The sequence below is a fragment of the Caretta caretta genome, chromosome 3, assembly GCF_965140235.1.
Source record: "Caretta caretta isolate rCarCar2 chromosome 3, rCarCar1.hap1, whole genome shotgun sequence".
Classification (NCBI taxonomy): domain Eukaryota; kingdom Metazoa; phylum Chordata; order Testudines; family Cheloniidae; genus Caretta; species Caretta caretta.
Genome location: NC_134208.1, coordinates 126952119 through 126972127, shown reverse-complemented (window position 1 = coordinate 126972127; position 20009 = coordinate 126952119). Strand labels below are relative to the sequence as shown.

Genomic DNA, 20009 nt, shown 5'->3' with positions numbered 1-20009 from the left:
TCTGTAGGCGGGAGCGCGCTCCCCGCGCAGCCACAGCCCCGCTTACAGCAGCAGCCGCTGCAAGTGCCCTTGACACAGCAAGTCAAGAGGCGGGCAGAAGACCGGAGAAGCCAGCAGCCAATAGCGACTCGCAAACCCGCCGCTTTCGTCTCCGCGGGCGACACCAGCTCCTCAGCATTTGTCTGTGAGCGTTTACGACGTAACGTTCCCTCCTCCCGCCGCGCTACTTTACGCGGCCGCTCGCCTCCCCCTCCTCTGAGGCAGGGTAGGGGGCGGGGCGGTCGGGGCCAATGAGCGGCCAGAGCGCCATGGCGACGGAGGCGGTGGCGCTGCCGTAAAGCGACAGCCGAGAGGCGTCGCGCGGAGCCGGTTTGACCCAGGTGCTGGGGGCAGGTGTCATTGGAGTTGGGGACGCGGAGCGAGTGGGGTAGTCGCCGCGCTCCCTGCCTCCTTCCCCGCCCGGTGCCCGATACCCCCTGCCGCCATGGCGGGGGTGCTGGCCCGCAAGGCCGCGGACTATGTGCGCAGCAAGGACTTCAGGGACTATCTGATGAGGTGAGAGCGGCGGGGGCCGGCTGGGCGCGGCTCTGCCCGGCGACTGTCCGCCCCGCCCCCCTGCCGCGCGCGGGGGCTGTTGTGGGCCGTTTAACCGGCCCTTCGACTGGCCCGTCTGGGGCCCTGCGCGCTCGCTCTCTGGCTCTCACGAGCGGCTCGTGCCGCAGCGCCGCCGTGCGAGGGGGGGGCTGTTCGGCCGCGCGGTGGTGGCCGCCGAAGCGAGGGAGCGGTCCCGGGACGAGCCGGCTGGGCGGGGCAAGAGAGGGGAGGGCTGGCGGCGCGCGCGCGCAGTAACTGCCGTTGGCGCCGCCAGGTTGGGTCAAGGAGGCGGTGTTCCCACAGCCGCCGAGAAACCCCTTCCCGCCGTGCCAGCGTCGCGCCCCCAGCGTAGCCGGGCGGGTGTCGCTGCCATACCGTCGGCCTGTGGCCCTGATTCGCTGCTGTCCACGGGTCAATCGCAGTTCGCGACTGGTCTCCTCGTTTACATAAGTTTGCGAAGCACAGGGCGCGTCGTGTCGCTCACAGGAGGCAACCGCAGCGCCTGCTCCGTTTTCGCGTGTGTAAATCTGTTGTAATTTGAGCCGTGCAGCGCTCAGAGGAGCACCAAGTATACTCTGAAAACAGGCCACAGAAACCTTGCGACGTTCTGCTTACCTTTTTTAATGGATGGGCAATTTAATTATTACTGTCCTCATCGTGGATAGGACGGGGTTTGTAGCATTTGTGCCAGGGCAGGTAAACTGTCATGTCAGGTTTACAAGGCAAAAATGGTATATGCTTGTACTTTATGATGCAGGCTCTAATTATATAAGCATAAAGGGGCCAAATAACTTTTACTGGCAATCTTAAGGCATTTCTTGAATTTTGAGTGATTGACTTTGCAAAATTAATGTTTTTATAATATTGGTTTTTGTGTATAATTTCCTATCTTTAAAGAAAAAACCTTCCAACAGCTGGAACCATATTCATCCCCAGCTTGGGTTGTCAATAGGGTTTGGATCTTTAGAGCCACATTACATACATAGGGGCTGGAACAAGAGGTGTAGGGGGTGCTGCAGGACTCCCTGACTTGAAGTGGATTCCATTATTTACAGGATTTACAGTGTGGTTCAGTGACCTACAGCACCCCCATTATAAAAATTGTTCCAGCACCCCTGATTGCATACTCTTACCAGCTCAAGTAGTAGAAGTAACTGTTAGATGCTAAACAGCCTACTACACCTATATGGACCAACCACTAGAAGTGGTGAATTACACACTTTGCCTGGTTTCAGAGTAGCAGCTGTGTTAGTCTGTATTCGCAAAAAGAAAAGGAGTACTTGTGGCACCTTAGAGACTAACATTTATTTGAGCATAAGCTTTCGTGAGCTACAGCTCACGTCATTGCTCAGCTATTTGGTGACAGCCGAGGAATGTAGACACTTCGCTTTCATAGGTTCAGTTTCAGGTTCTGGAGGGGAATGTTATGGTTAGACTCTTGTGTGCCCAGCCTGTTCCTCTTGTAGCTGCTCAATACCCAAATAGAGTGGCTTCGTTCTCTTTGCCTGTTGCCAGCTGAATTTACAGGAAGGAGTCGTCTTGAACTCCAATTCTTGTGTCTAGTGCCACAGGGGCCTACAGCAGCTGTGAGGAGCAATTTCCGGGAGGTCCTGCTCAGCCCCTGCAGTTCTGGGGTGGAGCCTGGCTAGTAAAAATGGAGTCTTCAGAGCATTTAACTCCCAGAATCTAACAAGTCTCTACTGAGCATATGTGAACTGTGTTTTTTTTTTTTGTTTTGTTTTTTTCAGAGGCTCATAACTTGGCCAAATTTGAGCGAATTTTCATGGGGACAGCATAGGGCATAGATCCCTTACATCAAGGCAACCCTGCCATTCCCTGCCAAATTTCAGATTCTTGTAAGAAAGCATGGAGGTGCTAGAGCTTATCAACAAAATGGTTGTAAGAATTTTTTTAACGTTGGCAAAACAGTGGAATATTTTCCCTATTAATCTTATTTTCAGAAATACTGAACTATTTTGACTTAAAATATTTAAAAAATAATAATCTTTTGTCCACTTGAGGCACACAAAGACCAGAGGAAATTTCAGCCCAAATTATTTGTTTGGCAAAGTTATAAGTAAGTGAAAACAGAGTTGTATAATGGTAAGTGTCAGGCAATCTTAACTCAGGAACCAGCTCTGCTTATAGTATTTTCTCAACACTAATGGTGCTTGGTGTTGAGCAAACACAAAAGACAACATAATTGTTGCTCAGAGGAACTTTCTGTCTAGTATAGACACAAGCAAGCATAGTATTCAGGAGATAGTGCAAGCTTTGGTGGAGAAATCTTGTAGTAATCAAAATTTAGGCTTTGTGGGAGAAGTCTGTCAGAAAAGGAGATTTGGCACCTGCTGAAGCAAGTTCAGACAGAAAGGATCGATGAAAAGTGTGAAGACATGAAGGATTCCAAGACAACAATAAGGAGAAGATTTGAGTCGAAGCAAAATGAGGGAGAGTAGGAAAAATCGGAGCAGACATGTAGGTATGGCTAGAAATAACTCAAGGACTCTAAACGTTTTCAGGACAATATATTTCATTTAACACTATCCTGTGAAGTTGGAAGTGTCCAGTTGTTCTAGTTATAACATAACTGAACTTGGAGCTGGAGCATATATATAATGTAAATGTCTGTCATGTACATATCTAATAAAACACTGATCTAATTTCTTTTTTAATGGACAAAACAGGCAGATATTGTGATCAGTCATCCCACCTTAAGAACATTACCCATACCACATTCCATGATGTGGGAACATTTTTTTGCAGAAAAGACGGCTGGGGTTTTTTTTGTTTGGCTTTTTTTCTCCTTCAGTTATTTTAAAGGCTTACCAGTCTGGAAGGAACTTGCTAAACAGGATACCATATTGTTCCAAATCTTAATTTCTTTAATGTTTCAAAGGGCTCTGATTTCATGGCGTTGCTTTCTACGTACGTACTTATTCGATCCTATCTCTTACTGAATTATCATCTGTTAGATTTTTACAGTTTTAGTGTACTAGAAATCTTTTTTTAAGTTGATTATTTTGTCCAGTGTGTATTTATAAGCTCCACTTTGTATGAACACAGTTTCTTGTCTTACTGGGAGCCTGTAACTGTGATCTTGATTCCAAAGATTGAAGTTGAAGAATTGCGAAGACTCAAAGGATACCAGCCAAAAATCTCCATTTTAGCCATGACACAGGGAAAATCATACCTTCAAATTGTGTTGTCTTCCTAGGCTCCTTATTGTAGGCTTGTCCTTTCCCAGATTGGCTTTCCTGGAGAAGGTTACCTATCTACCCTCCTCTTACAGGGATAGCAACATATCACGGGGTATTTAGATGAATTATGACTGAGACAACAACTTTGCAAGTCTTCAAAGTGCATCCGTAAATGCATTTTAAGTCAGGCTCTTTTAATGGGTAACATGTTTAAATTCATAGTGGGTTTTTTCGAATCTTATACCCACAATTCACTTTTGATAGACAAACTTAGTGCCTCCTATGTCTCAAGATAGATGTTGATTCTAAATACTGTAATATAACAAATCATTCTATTAAACTGTGTTCTAAGTATGTAATCAGTTGATTCAACAGATGCTGTAACAACCCTTAAGTTCTGGTTTCTCTGAAATGATTATTAAATAGAGATCTAAATGCCCGTATGTCCAACTATATGTAAACAATTGACCATCAGTTTTTTACCCTACATTTTTTCAATGTCGTGGTTAACGTCCCTCCTTCGTCAAAGACCAGCACAGTGCTCATGCATCAGTTAAGTTCCACTCAAGCCTTATTATTCCACTGAATTGTGACTTACATGAAGCATAAGTCTTGAGTGGGTTTCACCCATCAAATACTACCACTGAAGCCTTTATCTTGACCATCTTTCATGCCAGAGCTGAAAGAGGACAGACTCACCGTTAGACCAGACGAGATCTGGTTATAACAAGAACCTTTTGTGTAAATAGTAAGGTACTAATGAAGGGAATTTCATGCATGTAAATCAAATCCCAGAGTCTAAAAACCCACAATGGACACCAATCATCATAATTCCTGTTGACCCTCTGAGGGGTGCCAGTTGAGAGCCACTTTCTGAAGTGTACCTGGGCCTCATCTACAACTCAGGACAGCTCAATGTGAGGCACCATTAAAGGCCCGCAGAGCACCATTGGTTGTAATACACTATTATTCATGATTGATAAAGTGGCCACTAAAATACCCTCTTTCCTGACTTTGGTCTCATGGGTTACCATGGCTCACAAATGACCCACCGGGGGGGGAGGAGGAGGAAATGACACATTTTCCATCTATGCTTGACCAAGGCAATTGTGACAGTTGCTGGTGAATGTGGATGCTTGCTATAGTCATTTCATGCCTCTGTCACCTTGACTAGTTCACTGTAATATACCTGAAACCTTGAGGAAGCTTAAGCTAGTACAGAATGTGCCTGGCTGCTTGCCAGTCTTACAAAATGCAAAAAGAAAAGGAGTACTTGTGGCACCTTAGAGACTAACCAATTTCTCTAAGGTGCCACAAGTACTCCTTTTCTTTTTGCGAATACAGACTAACACGGCTGTTCCTCTGAAACCTTACAAAATGCACCCGTTGTTAGTGCTCTAAATTGCTCTGGCTACCGTGTTGATTTTAATGTAGGGCTTGTCTACCTGAACAATTAGAGCATGGCAAGATGGAGTATTACTCTACCTTGCACCAGTGGCTCGTGATTTAATTGTCCTGCTGATATGTGTTAATCGAGCGCTTTGAGATAGTCCCCTTTGAAATGGGACTAGTTGGGAGCATCTTAACAAACTGTTAATGCACATCAGCAGGACAGTTAATTCACCAACCACTGGTGCAAGGTAGATTCCCACCCCAGCTTGCCATGCTCTAATTGTTCAGGTAGACTAGCCCTTAGATTCCTAGCTGCTCCTTTTAGGGATTTCTAAGAGCTCTCCCAGTGCTCTTAAAAAAACAAAAACAAAAAAACCACCTCCACGAGGGGCATAGCTACCAGTGCTAGGAGCATGGCTCCCAGCATTGGTGCACAGTCTACACTGGTGCTTTACAGCACTGAAACTCGCTGCGCTCAGCGGGGTGTTTTTTTCACACCCCTGAGCAAGAAAGTTGCAGCGCTGTACATTGCCAGTGTAGACAAGCCCTAAGCCTGACATATTGTGACTAACCATATCGTTCTCTCTCAGGAGGAGAGGGGCTCTGCTTTTGAAGGGTTGCACTTACCTTTGTGGAGATGGCTAACTGAGGATAGAGCCATTATACTTCAGGAACAAACATATATTGCAGTCTAATACATCTAAGAATGGAGAGATTACAACATCTGTTGGTGAAACTGATCTGTTCTTGGCTGCAAAGCACTGGGCTAAATATGCGTTTGCTTTTGAAGGAGGAGTTTGTGTAACCTTGGTTTTTCATATTCCTCCCACAGTGGTAGCTGTCCCAAGGGCAGATGAGCAAAAAGGATTTGGTTGGGGGAGAAGAATCTCCCCCATCTGGACAGGTTGTGAGTTCTACTGTTAAAATAACAACAGTATTTTAGACCCTGTTTCAGACTGAATTTAATTGGCATTAAACTTCCATTAGAATATGGACTTAAGTCTGACAGTTCTTTTAACTGGCTTGACTAGCAGTGTTTCCACAAACATAGCTAAACATACATTGTAACTGTTTTCATGAAAATGGCACTTCCTGCCATCACTGCAACCATCAAAAAATGGACTAGATTCATCCTGATGTAACTGCTCTTCGGTGGAGTCAAGTGGAGATTGGCTCAATGACTATAGATTATGCAGACCAGTGGGGAAAACACGTAAGTTACACAGTCATGAAGCTAACAAACTTGTCACATGTACTAAAATGGAGCTTACTAAAAAAAGTCTAAGGTGTTAATGAAGCATTCTCTCATGTCATATTTTAAAAAACCTTGTATACTCAGCAGCCCAATAATAAGTTACTTGTGGGGCATACCCAAAGAAGTCCACCTGCAGCATCTTGAATCCCCCAGTGAGCATGGTTACAAAATGGAAGAACACTAGAAATAATAGTGAAAACATGCCTTTGGTGGTTCTACTGAATATGCGTTTAAAAGTAGAGGCTGATAACTTAGATATGCAGGGGTACATGTTGGTCATGCACATACCTATGGTAAACTATTGCATCTAGACAGTGTCTCAAACTAATAAGAGTAATGTCTTCAGAAACTTCTTACCATACAGACTCTAATGTAAGAGTACAGAATTGTGGGATTGATTAGGGTAAAATTTGTGCATCTCAAGATAATGCATGGCAATTTCTAATGCATATTTGGTTTTGCCCTTTTATGTTCACCCTGTATCTTGTAGCAGCAGACAGTCCCAAATATGTGCCAGCAGCTAGCATTGACCCAACCATATCATACTGTAGTATATGAGTATAATAGACTTCAATTAAGTGTTTTGTGTGTCAAGCCACTGAAGTTTGTCAACATGGAGATAATGTACAATATAACGGTGTTTTTAAGGTTGGGTCTCCTAAGCATTGTAACAGTGAAATCCACATTGGCAACTTTCCATGAACTAGAGGGTAAATTTGATTCTTGGTTTCTTTATCAAAAGCAAATGCAACTTCTTTTGTGATTTACATTAATTACTGCTTGTATGAATTCACCAGGAATAAAACCCTACACATCATATTATTTTTTTCTTAGTTTGTAGTTAGATGGAAGAGGCAGCCAGCCACATTACTTTTAGAGCTCAGTTAGGCTTTTGACACCCTCTTGATCTTAAAAAAAAAAAAAAAAAAAAACAACTAGAGGTGGAATCCTGGCCCCATTGAAGTCCATGGCAAAACTCCCACTTGCTACAGTGAGACCAGGATCTCACCTTAGTACATTAGATGAGAGAAAAGACTATTTAGAGGGTAAAATTTTGTATTATATCAAGACAAGTGTTAAATATTTTTGGTTTTAGTATAATAACTTAATTGAGAAAGCGGCAAAGAGTCCTGTGGCACCTTAAAGACTTAGTCTGGATCTGTAAAAGCGGCAAACACGGCTACCCCTCTGATACTTAATTGAGAGAAATTGCTGCACCATAACTTATGTCTTCCACTCAAGATCAGTAATTTGAAGGAAACTAACTCTTTTCTGCTCCTCTTTCATGCATCATCTGAATGGTGAACCATAATGAACGCTGACAACATAGTACGGTAAGAAAAAGCTTTTTCTACTTCATTTCAGCCATTTGTAATCTTGCTGTACTAACATTGTTATGAACTGACCTGACTCTGTCTAAGGAAGTGCATTACTAACCTTCAGGACTGGTGAGTTAATAAAAATTGTGCTCACACATGGGAGTAGAGAGGTATCAGGCTAACAATCCCCTCATCGAAGGAGGACTAAAGCAGCTAAGGAATCACTTCAGAAAGATATGGGTTTCCTTCACAGCTCCTCAGTCACTGTTTGCTAGGGGCATGGGATTGATTTAGAGTTCCATCTCTGACTACTACACAGTCATGTGTTGTTGCTAGATTAATTGAATGTTTTATTTTTAACTGTGTTTACTTCAGACAGTAAACAGCACAGTCCTACAGCTTTCACTTTAGACTGTCTCTAATGGTCCAGTTATCTCCATTACTGAATCTGGAAATCATGGGTCACTATATTGTGGGATTCAGTGTACTTGGTTAGTTCTGTACTATGGCTGACATAGAAGGCTATCCTAGTCTATTTCCCATGTAGACTGAAAACAGCCTGTACATGTGAAGTTGCACTTTATTACATTTCTATTGAATCCTCTTACTTTCTAGATGGAAAAACATAAAACTTCTGAGGGAGTCGGACTGAATGGCTGACGGGATTGGAAAGGGGATTGTGGAGCCTTTTACCTCTTGGTCTCCATTTCAAATGTGGTCCAGATCAGTAGTGATTAAAAGTTACTATTTAATGGCAGATTAGTGATTTATATGAAACAAGTTGAGTGAACTCTGACTTTCATTTCTAATGAACACCCCCATGTCACAATAATCATCGGACTTAATATCTTTGTAGGCAGTCTAATAAGGAATCATAGAATATCAGGGTTGGAAGGGACCTCAGGAGGTCATCTAGTCCAACCCCCTGCTCAAAGCAGGACCAATCCCCAATTAAATCATCCCAGCCAGGGCTTTGTCAGATGCTGAATGAACATAAACTACCCCCCAGAACAAGAAGCTAGCATTAAGTCTCCTAAAGCTAAAACTGTTTTGAGGGTAGATGGACAGCCACTTTCCAGTGCTGTCATTGTGTCAGTTCTCAAGCACTAAATTCCACTATTTTAAATGAATCCAGAGAAAACTATAGAGGTACTTAAAATGGTATTTTTGACAATGTATGTGTAATTGCGGTTACACTCAGAATTTGCTTAAAGTGATGCATTAGCAACAGGAAGTTAGGCCTGGGTTACGCTGCGGTGGGGGGTTCTTACCAGGACTTACCTGGCTGTCCTCATGGCGGTGAGTCGACCGCAGCAGCTCCCCCGTCGACTCCGCTTACGCTTCCTGCTGAGGTGAAGTACAGGAATCGATTCGGGGATCGATTTATCGTGTCTAGACGAGACGCGATAAATCAATCCCTGATAGATCGCTACCCGCCGATCCGGCGGGTAATGAAGATGTACCCTTAGTTAGGATGTGGGCTAGAACGTACCTGCAGTCGCACAATAAAACTGTAGTTTTAAACTGAACATTGAAACTATTAAAATAACTTGGTTATATACAAGTCCCGTCCCCCCCCCCATAACAGATCACTGTTACTGAATTTCTGCTGCTGTGATTCTAGCTATTATAGCATATGTTAACTTACATTGGTGTCTGAGTAGTAGGTGTCCCTAAACCACATATGCCTTCACCTAGACATTGTCATTAATGTACAAATGAAATACCATAACTCAGAATGTTCTTGTTTTATGGGATTGTGAGTAGTAATGGATTGGTTAGATTTTAATTAGTGATTCCTCATGCATTTTCTTTCCCTATCAACTTTCACGTTCTTCCACATTTTCAGTAGTAGAAATGAAAGTTTTTATAACTTCTCTAGTCTTGTACTGTCCTTCACAAGTAAATTGTGTCACACTATTTAAACTTCTTAAACTAAACTGTTCAGATAAAATTTTCAGAAGCCTCCAAGTCCCATTGTCAGGCACTTAGGTCATTTTTGACAGTGTTACTTTGTGGTGTTTAGCCTTGTGACCTTAAACACATGAGGTCACTTCTCACTGTTAGGTGAGATAAAATTGCCAACCTTGCTGCAAAACAGCACTTAACTCAGCAAAACTGATCATGGGGGTTATTTTAGCTGTTTTTTATAAGCTTTCTACCTCTTTTCTCATATGTGGGCATCCACTAGTCTGAACACTACTAATGAGTTAGATCTGCTTATTCCGCCACAGTAGAGGCAGTTTAGATTCTATCTTCCTTCCTTTGAGTTGGGGGTGGAAGCAAAGCTGTCTCTATTCTAGTGGAGTGCACACGTAAAATCCACAAGCTCCTGTCCGGACCATTGGATGGCCTTCCGCAGAAGAACTAAAATTACAGGTGAAGAACCCATTTTCCCCCTGCTTCTCTCCCCCAATATGTTCCCTTGTTCTGAATCACTGGAATATGTGTAACGTTAATATTAAAATAGATGCAAAAGTGGTGTTAACTGGCTGCAAAGAATTCCAGCTTTCACTTGCAAATAGGTATCCTAATGGCCTTAGAAGTTAGCCAATTTGCTGGTCTTGTGCATAGTTTTTGTTGGGAGGAGAAATTTCTGATAGGTATTTATTTGATGCAATCATTTCTATTTACATAGAACGTACATAAAATCCTGTTTCCCTGAACACAGGTCACCGTTTCTGTGCTCACAGTTCCAAGCCTCTTTCAGCCAGCACTCTGCCCCAAAGCTTTCTCTCTCTTATTAAGATCATGCTCTAAGTTCTTATCTGGGTTTTTTGCTTCCATTTCTCTGTTTCTGTGGTGTTTCTTCTTTCTTTTCTCATGCACACGCACGGATACACAGTTGGAACTAAAAGCAGGGATGAGGGTTTGACTTATCAGACCCCCAGGAAACTCCTTGAACCAAATGGCTCAGACACAGCCGAGACTTGTGTGTTGTCTAGTCTTTGTGCAGTGGTTTTCCATTGCTTCAGCTATCCCTAAACAAAGAGCATTTAACTGTTCTCATTTACCTAAACAAAAGGTGGTTATTGCCCAACAGCTTCCACAATGTGGCATGATTGCCAAGAGCTCAGGTATGCTTGTTGGGAGCAATCTAGCCTGCAGCATAATCCTGGAATGCCCCCTTAAGTTATTCACTGAGGTATTTTGCACTGAGGTTTTTTTTCCTGCCTTCATATTGAATAGTGGTTTGGAGAATTTCTTGTATGAACAAGATGCACTGTTTGTTTGCATAAGTTGTCTGTAGACTCTAGCATAAACTCAGGTTACAGTAGTGACCACAGAGTGGGTTCTGTTGCCACTTGACAGCCTGGGAAGAATGGTGTGTTCTGTCCTTGTCCCCCATAGGACAAACTATGCCAAACCCATCTACATGGGTTTGGGAAAGTCGGGAGGATTTTTCCCTGCAGTGGAAAGGATGAGACCCTTATTTGACAAGTGGTTTTTTTTTCCCTCCACTTAAGTGTGCTTGAAAGCTGTCTCTATTCCAACTTGAAAGGAAGCTATAACACACTACTACTCTTCTAGAACTTCCTCTCTTAAAAAAATCTAAGAATAACATGTAGATGTTAGTAGAAAAATATGAAATCTTTCAAAATTAGAGGATAAACTCTTTGCTTCCTTCCACTTTATTTACAGCACTTTTGGGGACCGGTAGCCAACTGGGGACTCCCTATTGCTGCTATTAATGACATGAAGAAATCTCCAGAGATCATTAGTGGCCGAATGACATTTGGTAAGAAACAGGGTTGAAATTGGGACAGACTTAAAATGTCAAACTACTTAAAGTCCATAAAAAACTTTCCAAACGCTACACTTCAACCACTTATTTTAGTTTAACACATCTGTAAACTCTCTTGTTGCATTTAAAATACTGTGGATGTAAGTTTTAAAAAGTAACTAGTAACTTCTGGGTACTTTTTTTTCTTTTTCTTTTGAGGTGCCCAACTTGAAACATCTTAAAGAGGGCAGATTTTTTTTCCAGAGGGTGGATACTCTGTAATTAGTGTAGATTTGGGGGGGAGCTCTGAAAAGTGTCTCAAGTGTGGGCATTCAAAATCAGTAGTTGCTTTAGAAAATTTAATCCTCTTTGTCTACTACTGTATAATGTTAGTTCCTGAACGTTTTCCTAACTTATTTCCAGTGTTAACTTGTTACTGTCTCCCTCTTGTACCAGAGCTCTCACTGATGCTGCTTCTGTGTGGTATGGGATTTAAGTTTATAATACTTGCCAACTGGAGAACTTTGAAAGGGAATGTCTTCTGAAGCTGCCTGCACCCTTAGTAACAGAATTAAATTGTCTTTAGAGAGTAACAACTGTCTATTAGAAGGTTTTCTACAAATGCAAGGGAGTTACAATCACTCTTTAAAACTACTCCTTACCGTTCATTCGCTCTGCATTCTGTTCAGAAGTTTTGCTGCTTGGAAATGCAAGAGTGGTTTCATTTAAACGCTTGTTTTTCCTGGAATGTACTTTTCCTGGACACTTTGACCTAGTGTCTGCTTTCCTTCTGATATATTGGATTTCCTTTCTTGTTGCATGATAAAAATAAAACCAAACAAAAATCCTTTAAGTTTAATATACAGCTCTTACTTACATAATGACATTTACATTAGCCAACGTATAGCCACTTAATTTGTTCAATAGTCTTTTGAGCAAATTCCCACAAAGCAAAAACGTGTGCTTATTATAACAAAACATCTGACTTCTACTCATTTAATCTGGTTGCTTCAAACAAGTATTATTGGATAATTGAGTCACTGTCTATTGAATATTGCGCTCAAGATGGCCAATATTGCTTACTGAGATGGAAGACCCCTTTGGCATTGTTACTAACATAAACACTGCTTTGTTCTGTGCAAGCTATGAAATACGCTTCAGTGATCAACTGCTCAGCTCAGCCAAAGTGAGGCACATCCAGACAGGAAAATACAGTATACCATTTTTTTCTTATATGGCATTCACATGCAATATAGTGAAATTTTCTGAAACCTTTTTCAAATTTCATCCAGAACAAAACTTTAAGATCTTCTCTAGCAAGCCTATTTCTTGCACAGCAAAAATTCACACTGTGTCAAGAGCATAAATCATCATTTGTATTTTTTGGCAGTTAATTTTCTCTTCTGCTTGTGGATAATTGAGGTATTAAAATATAAACAGAGAAAATTACATACACAGGATGAAAAATGTGACTTGCTTTTAAAAAAAAACTGCACTGGCAGTGAGAATTTTTTTAACCTCTCGAGTTCCTCTTTTTCTAAGTGACTGGATTTGCTCCCTGATATACAGAATTTATGTATATCTGTCAGCTGACTAGGCCATAAGACTCCTGTTGAAAACTAAAACCAACATTTTTTATTAGCCCTCTAAACATTGCAGAGAACTCAGTCTCCTTATACATAAGTGTTCCAACTGAAGTCTGAGTACTTGAGTAAGATGAGCAGAACTTGCCCTTGATAAAGGAAATAATGTAGTATAAATCCCAATAGGGGCTTGACTAGCAAGCCTCTTTTAAAATTACAAAACGTGGAGCTACATGCACAAAAGAACTTGGGCGTGGTGATGCTGAGCATTGCCCTGATTAATGTTTAGGCACTTACAAAATCACTAAGATTCACAAAGCCTGAGTTCAGCACCTTGGCTCCCTATACAATGAATAGGGAAAGAGAGATGCCTTAAAAAGGGATTCACAAAAACCAGCATGCTAGGTGAGTCGTTGCCTAAGCTAGCCAATGGGAGATGCCAAACTGAGAGGTGTGTACTCTGAGACAGGTGCTTGAAGTCTGGGATAGGTGCTTCCCTCTGATTGGGATTCTCCACTGCAAACCCTCTCTTGGTGCTAGGTGCCTGTTTAGCAAGAAGATGGGGGAGAAAGGCAGAGGAGAAGGACCTCTCTTATAACTTTTAGCCTGTGGTGTCATTTCAGAAAAAATTTGGGGAGGGGGAGACTGTTTAACATATAGAAGGTTGTGTGATTATATTGCATTCTGCGAGATCTCAGGGTTGGGAGAGAACTGCTCCCCTTGCTCCATCGCAAATTATGTCCCTTCTTTTAGTCCAGTGGTTCAGGTACTCACCTGTGATGTGGGAGACCCCCTGCTTCAAATCCCCCTTGCAAGTGAGGGGGAGAAGGGACTTGAACTGGACTCTGACACCTTTCATGTGAGTGCCCTAACCACTGGGCTATGGGATATTCTGATATGGGACTCCCTAAGGCTTGGTCTATGCTTTGAGCTAGGGGTGTGAGTCCCAGCTCCAGTGGACGTACTTGTGTGCTAAAGATAGTGTAGCCATGGTACCATGGACAGCAGCGAGTGTTGGCATGGGCTAGGTGCCCCAAGTACTTATCCACAGGGTCTGACAGTTTTGTATTCAGGGCTGCTAGCCCATGTTGCTGCTTTCCATGCTACCATGGCTACACTATCTTTAGCACACTAGCTTGATGAGAGCTGACACAAGTATTTTCACTGGAGCTGGGACTTTCACCTCTAGCTCAAAGCATAGACGTAGCCTCAGGGAGTCCCATATCAGAATATCCCATAGCCCAGTGCTTAGGGCACTCACCTGAGAGTTTGCAAATCCCTGCTCAAATCATTTCTCCCCCTCAGGTGGAGCAGGGATTTATGTAAGATCACCTATAGGGGTTTAAGCCAGCGTGCAAGCTGTGAATGCATCAGATTGGGCCCTGCAGGCAAGTTAGGCAGAGGAATGCCTATCTTCCTGCGGTTGGTGAATTGCTCTGGGGCTTAGGCAGCCAGATGCCTGGCATGGGTCTGCTGTGCTCATGCTCAGTGGCAAAAACATAGGTGCCTAGGAAATTTTTACTGCAAAAACTTAGGTGCTGAGCAAGTTTAGGTGCCTACAGCAACCAGGGGCAGCTGAGTGGGGGTTTTGTGAATCCCAGTGGGGCCTGATTCTGTGTTTTTAGATGTCTCTCAAAAGGAAATTGCCACTTTTAATCTAGCCTATGCTGCAGAAATTGATAAATAAAACACATCACTTCCTTTCCATCTTCACAGTGGAACTGCTTTGTCCTATGCAACTAATGAAAAGGGATATTTTGAACTAACTTTGTTCAGCCTTTAGAGTCCCCTTACTATATAGCTCAGAGGTGGGCAAACTATGGCCCGCTGGACCCTCCTGCCCAGCCCCTGAGCTCCTGGCCTGGGAGGTTAGCCCCCGGCCCCTCCCCCGCTATTCTCCCTCCCCCACAGCCTCAGTTCACTGCACCGAGGGCGCAATGCTCTGGGCGGTGGGGCTGGCTCCTGAGGCAGCACAGCTGCAAAGCCCGGCCTGACCCAGCGCTCTTTGGTGCGCGGTGCATGGCTGGCTCTAGCTGGCCAGCGCGGTTGTAGCGCTGCCAGGAAGCGTGGTCAGGGGGCTGAGGGGTTTAGGGTGGTCCAGGGCAGGGAATGGGGGTTGAATGGGGGCAGGGGTCCGGGGGGGAGGGGGAGACAGGAAGGAGAGGGGGGTTGGATGGGGCAGCGGCAGGCAGTCAGGGGCAGGAGTTCCGGGGACAGGGAGAAGGGGTGGTTGGATGCGGCAGGGGTCCCCAGGGGGCAGTTAGGAATGAGAGGAGGGGTTGGATGGGACGGCGGGGGGCAGTTGGGTGGGGGTTTCGGGGGCGGTAAGGGGACAGGGAGCAGGGGGGTTGGATGGGGGGGGGCGTCAAGGGGCGAGAAGTGGGGGCCGGGCCGGGAGGCACAGTCTCCCCTAACCGCCCCTTCATACAATTTCCGAAACCTGATGCAGCTCTCAGGCCAAAAAATTTGCCCGCCCCTGATGTAGCTGATGCTGGGTGCTTAAAATTTTGTTGCATTTACTGTACCTGTTTTGCAAGGTCTTCTTTTTGGTAAGTGTTGCACAGGTAAAATAGATGTTTCAGGCCAATGTTGAAACTAACCATCTTCTCCATATAGTGAAATAGTACATTCCAAATGGGATGAAAGCTTAAACATCCATTTTGGTTTTGGGAGGATTTTTAGATAGTGAAATTGCACAACACTTCAAAGATTTTTGCGAAAGAACTTTGCTCCATCAAATATATGTATACTACAACACAATGTTTAGTTAGCTAGTTCAGTTTCAACTTAGTACCTGTTTACAAGCAGAAGGTTATATGACTGTTAAGAAATAGTTTTATTTATAATGTTTGATGCTGCAGTCATCCTTCAGCACTATTACAAAGGTTAGTAGGTGAGTGTTTCTCTCCACAAAGCATAATTTTTGCTATAAGTTTGAATGAGTTGCTTTCATTTTGTACAAAATGAAAATTCTTTCTGCCAGAAATGCAAACGATTCTCATAAAATATAAGGCTTTCTCTTCTGAGACAAGGTCTGTTGTCCTATTGCCACAGAGCTGTTTCACTAGGGCTCACAAAAGATTTTCTTGCATCTGAATTTCCATCAAAAACTGAAAGCTTACACTACAGCAAAAATGTATTTTCCTTGGATTTAAATTTTCTACTCCCTTACACTAAGAGCACTTAACTGCAGATTAAAATTGTTAATCATTTGTGTGCCTACCTTAAGTTAGACTTTCTCTTGTAAGTTGTCTATTTTGGAAAATGGGGTTTTTGTTTTGTTTTTTTTAACAAGGGGAGCGTTAGTTGCTTTTAAAAATACTGTTAGTCCTTTCCTAGCAAGAACTATACTTAAATATGGTAAGAATTATATTTTAAAGAAGGTTCTTGCTAGGAATGTGCCAATAGATTCAACTTTGTGAGAGGGCCTTATTTATTTAGGGCATGATCCAGCTCCCATTGGAATCAATATTGGCGGCAATGGGAGATGGATTTGGACACTGAACTGAAGATGCTTTGGTAACTTGTGTGTGGTTATAGGAAGCCACTGAGGGATTCAGAGAGCCACAGCTATTGCAACTCTGTGTTTGGATCCAAGCAAAACAGACAACTTATAGAATTGTTTGCCTCTGTTGAGGTGCTGCCATAGTAAAGGAGAAATGCATTCAGTAGTTGCTAAATAGTGGTTTGCCATAAAATTAGTATTGATTGCATGAAATGGTGTCTTAACAAATAGAAGTTTGAGAAACTTACCACGTAATATTTTAAACATAAGCCAGTGATGGGTTTTTTGTGGGTTTTTTTAGTTTGGTTGGTTCTTTGGTTTTGCCTTCCTCTACAGCATGTGGGTGCAGGTCACTTGCCAGGATTATCTGGGTTATCTCACTTAATTGTTTTCCTGCCACTGCAGAGGCCTTGGGCATTGGTGCACTTTGGTCCTTCCTATTCTCTTCCTGTGGCTTATAATAGTCTAGTTTCCAGTGGGCTGTAATACTTTGGTCTACATTTAATTGTTGGGTTTATTGTGTGGGTGATGGTTGTGGCCTGCAATATCCAGACTATATTATATGGTGGTTCCTTCTGGCCTTAAACTTGGACTCTACCACTGACACTATGTTGACTATGTTTTACAGCACTGTGTTGTTACTCTTTGACTTTTATGAGATTTGCCTACAAGGTACAGCCAAGAAACTGGCTTCTGTTTGCATGTCACTTCACTAATGAAATCGCACAGCTAATCCAAGGAGGACGACTGATGAAATTCAAGTGAGTGAATTTTAAAATCCATGTGGGGAAGGGATAACAAACTGACAGATGCTAGGGATGTTCTCTGTACGTGAATTCAGATTAGAAGCATTGCAGTTTTTCATCTTCTATAATCAGCAATGACTATTAGCTGCTAGTTATTGTTGGTGCCTTCTGCGGTAACATCCCATTGCTAGTTGTTAATCTCGGTCACAGAGAGCAGCTGCTGAGAAGAAGGCTTCCCAGGAAACAAATTGCAGAAAAGCAAAGCAAATGCTGAACATTTCATTGCCTCCCCACACGCTGACACGATAGTTTAGGAACTCCCATCTTTTGGGACACTTAAAACTAAACTGCACAAAACAGGAAAGTTTAGGGACCAGTTTTGTTGTGGTAAGGTGATAAACCAGATAATTTAGTAAGTCTTTTTCATACCCAACCTTTGATTTTTACAGTATGTTCAAGCATTAGTCAATAATTGTAATTAAATACTAAGACCTTCACTGAATTCTCCTGTTTTTCTTCGTAGGATGGAAAAGAAGAACTAAATATCTTTATCTTGGAAAAACAGGGAATGTGCTCCTCATCGTGAATTACAACAAAGGAAAAACTCTACAGCTGCTGTGATGCAGACTTTTGCATTTTCTTCTTCATCATAAAAATTATCATGAATACAAAATCTTGCCAACATAAAACACATCATCCTTCCACTAAATTTTGTGGACTGCCTTTTTTGTAAAGTACTCTTTTGAATGTAAACAATTACATCTAACTCTTTGCTGCCTTACAAGTATTGACTTTTCTGTTAATGAAATTACTTTCCAAATCATGTGTTCAATAATTTTTTTTAAAAGATGAGAACTTTTTTTATTTAACCAGCTACATAACTGAATGGCACAGGATCATTTCATGTATCTTAAGCCTGCTAAATCAGTATGAACGTAGAGGTCAGTAAGACACAATTGTGGGTGGTGTAATTGTTCTGCATATTTAAACATTTTAGAAACCATTTAACATAGTACTTGGGGAGCATCCATTCCTGACTGTTTCATCATTAAAATTTATATCAGACTTCAGCAATGTCTTGCTGATCTAAAAATATGTATTTGCAGACTTGCCAGTTCTAAGTTGCCAGGTCACTCACTGCATGTCTGTTTTCAGTAAAGTGACGAATGGATTTTTACCTGAAAGAGTAGGTTACTTATTTGTTTACATAATTCCTGCTCTCTAGTCACCTTGAGAGAAGCAAGAATTTCTTGTAAACCAAAGGAGAGTAACAGTGGTTATGAACATGCGTATTTAAGAAGCTTGACATGTTGTGGATTTTTATATTTTGTTAAACATATTTGTTTTGTGCACTTGGACCTCTGAAGGTTGCTCCAGTCCTTATTCAGGCAAAAAAACCTTCCCTTTACTTCAGTGGGAGCCTTGTTAGGGTAAGATCTGAAGGATAAAACTCCATTGTCTGGTTGCCTCCACATTGTGGCAGTCAAGTTTTTTTTTTCTACTTGCTTGAAAGTGGCATCAACAACTGCAAATAATGCATACAACATAAAGAATGTATGCGACAGACATAATTTTATCAGTGAAATAACTTTTGGACAGTAAAATGTGTCCCAACCTAAGTATGTACCGTCAAAAAGTTTTAATCAAAATAATGGCAATAAATAATTTCGATAAAACTCTGTAAGTAGTCTCTCTTCACAATAAAATTGAATATTCTTCTTATACTCCAGTATCAGATCTTAAAGGAAATATCCTACATATGGGAAGTCTGATGATATAGGGGCCATTTTCTGTTGCAATGAGCTGAAGTTAAAATTAAACAAACTTGTGTACAAAAATACGGTTACTGTTTTTACTGACTGTTGTGGAATTATTGGCATACAGTTGACAGATTTCTTTATATAGAGAGAAACTTTGTTATCCTTTACATAAATGGGATTTGTTGGATCAGGAAAGAGATGAGGAAACATCTCTCTGGAATTCTTACTGTGACACAGGGTTAATTGTACCAATGACAAATCAAATAAATCTGATTAGTTTTCACTTGAGGAAAATAACGTTGATCTTAATGGTTGTTTATATCCCATTGATCAGAAAACACACAAATGGCCACTAATAAAGGGGTACATGGATGTGTCTTTCCATTGGGGGAATTTTTCAGTTGAAAGTACCAATTGTTCAACATGTCTCAAGCGGATCATGTGCTGCTGGCTAGTTATGCAATAGTTAAACATTTTCTTCTCTGCCTGTATGCCTTTGTTCCTATTTACTTCATGTCTGTAATCTCTTCAAGGCAAAGGATGATCTTTCCAACAGTGGCCATTACCAGATACTTCAGAGGAAGGAGTGAAATTATAATGCACAAAGCTGCTAATGCAATATTGCAAATGGATGAGGGGGAAAACAATGATCCCTTTGAGGAAGGGAATCATTAGTCTGACCATATTACAAGTAAGGATAAGATGACACACATTTAAGCCAAGAAGAAAAGGAGGACTTGTGGCACCTTAGAGACTAACAAATTTATTTGAGCATAAGCTTTCGTGAGCTACAGCTCACTTCATCAGATGCATTCAGTGGAAAATCTCCCCACTGTATTTTCCACTGAATGCATCCGATGAAGTGAGCTGTAGCTCACGAAAGCTTATGCTCAAATAAATTGGTTAGTCTCTAAGGTGCCACAAGTCCTCC

General features: G+C 42.1%; 1 protein-coding gene across 2 annotated transcripts; it reads left to right on the top strand.

The window, feature by feature from the left end:
- The first annotated feature begins 295 nt into the window (after positions 1-295).
- MPC1 (mitochondrial pyruvate carrier 1) lies at positions 296-19156 on the top strand. Of its 2 annotated transcripts, XM_075126856.1 has the most exons (5): positions 296-555; positions 4329-4332; positions 11403-11499; positions 17201-17333; positions 17842-19156. In XM_075126856.1, the coding sequence occupies exons 1-5, from the start codon at positions 485-487 to the stop codon at positions 17858-17860; spliced, it is 324 nt and encodes a 107-aa protein (XP_074982957.1). In that variant the 5' UTR covers positions 296-484; the 3' UTR covers positions 17861-19156. The 2 variants fall into 2 exon arrangements, with proteins under 2 accessions (XP_074982957.1, XP_048699987.2); XM_048844030.2 differs by lacking the exons at positions 296-555; positions 4329-4332 and adding an exon at positions 5970-7775.
- The last annotated feature ends 853 nt before the right edge of the window (positions 19157-20009 follow it).

Excerpts from the sequence above, each read along its gene's own strand:
- MPC1 (XM_075126856.1), top strand. The coding sequence starts at position 485 with ATGGCGGGGGTGCTGGCCCGCAAGGCCGCGGACTATGTGCGCAGCAAG. Across the intron at positions 11,500-17,200 it reads TAGTGGCCGAATGACATTTG|CACTGTGTTGTTACTCTTTG; the intron begins GTAAGAAACAGG and ends TATGTTTTACAG.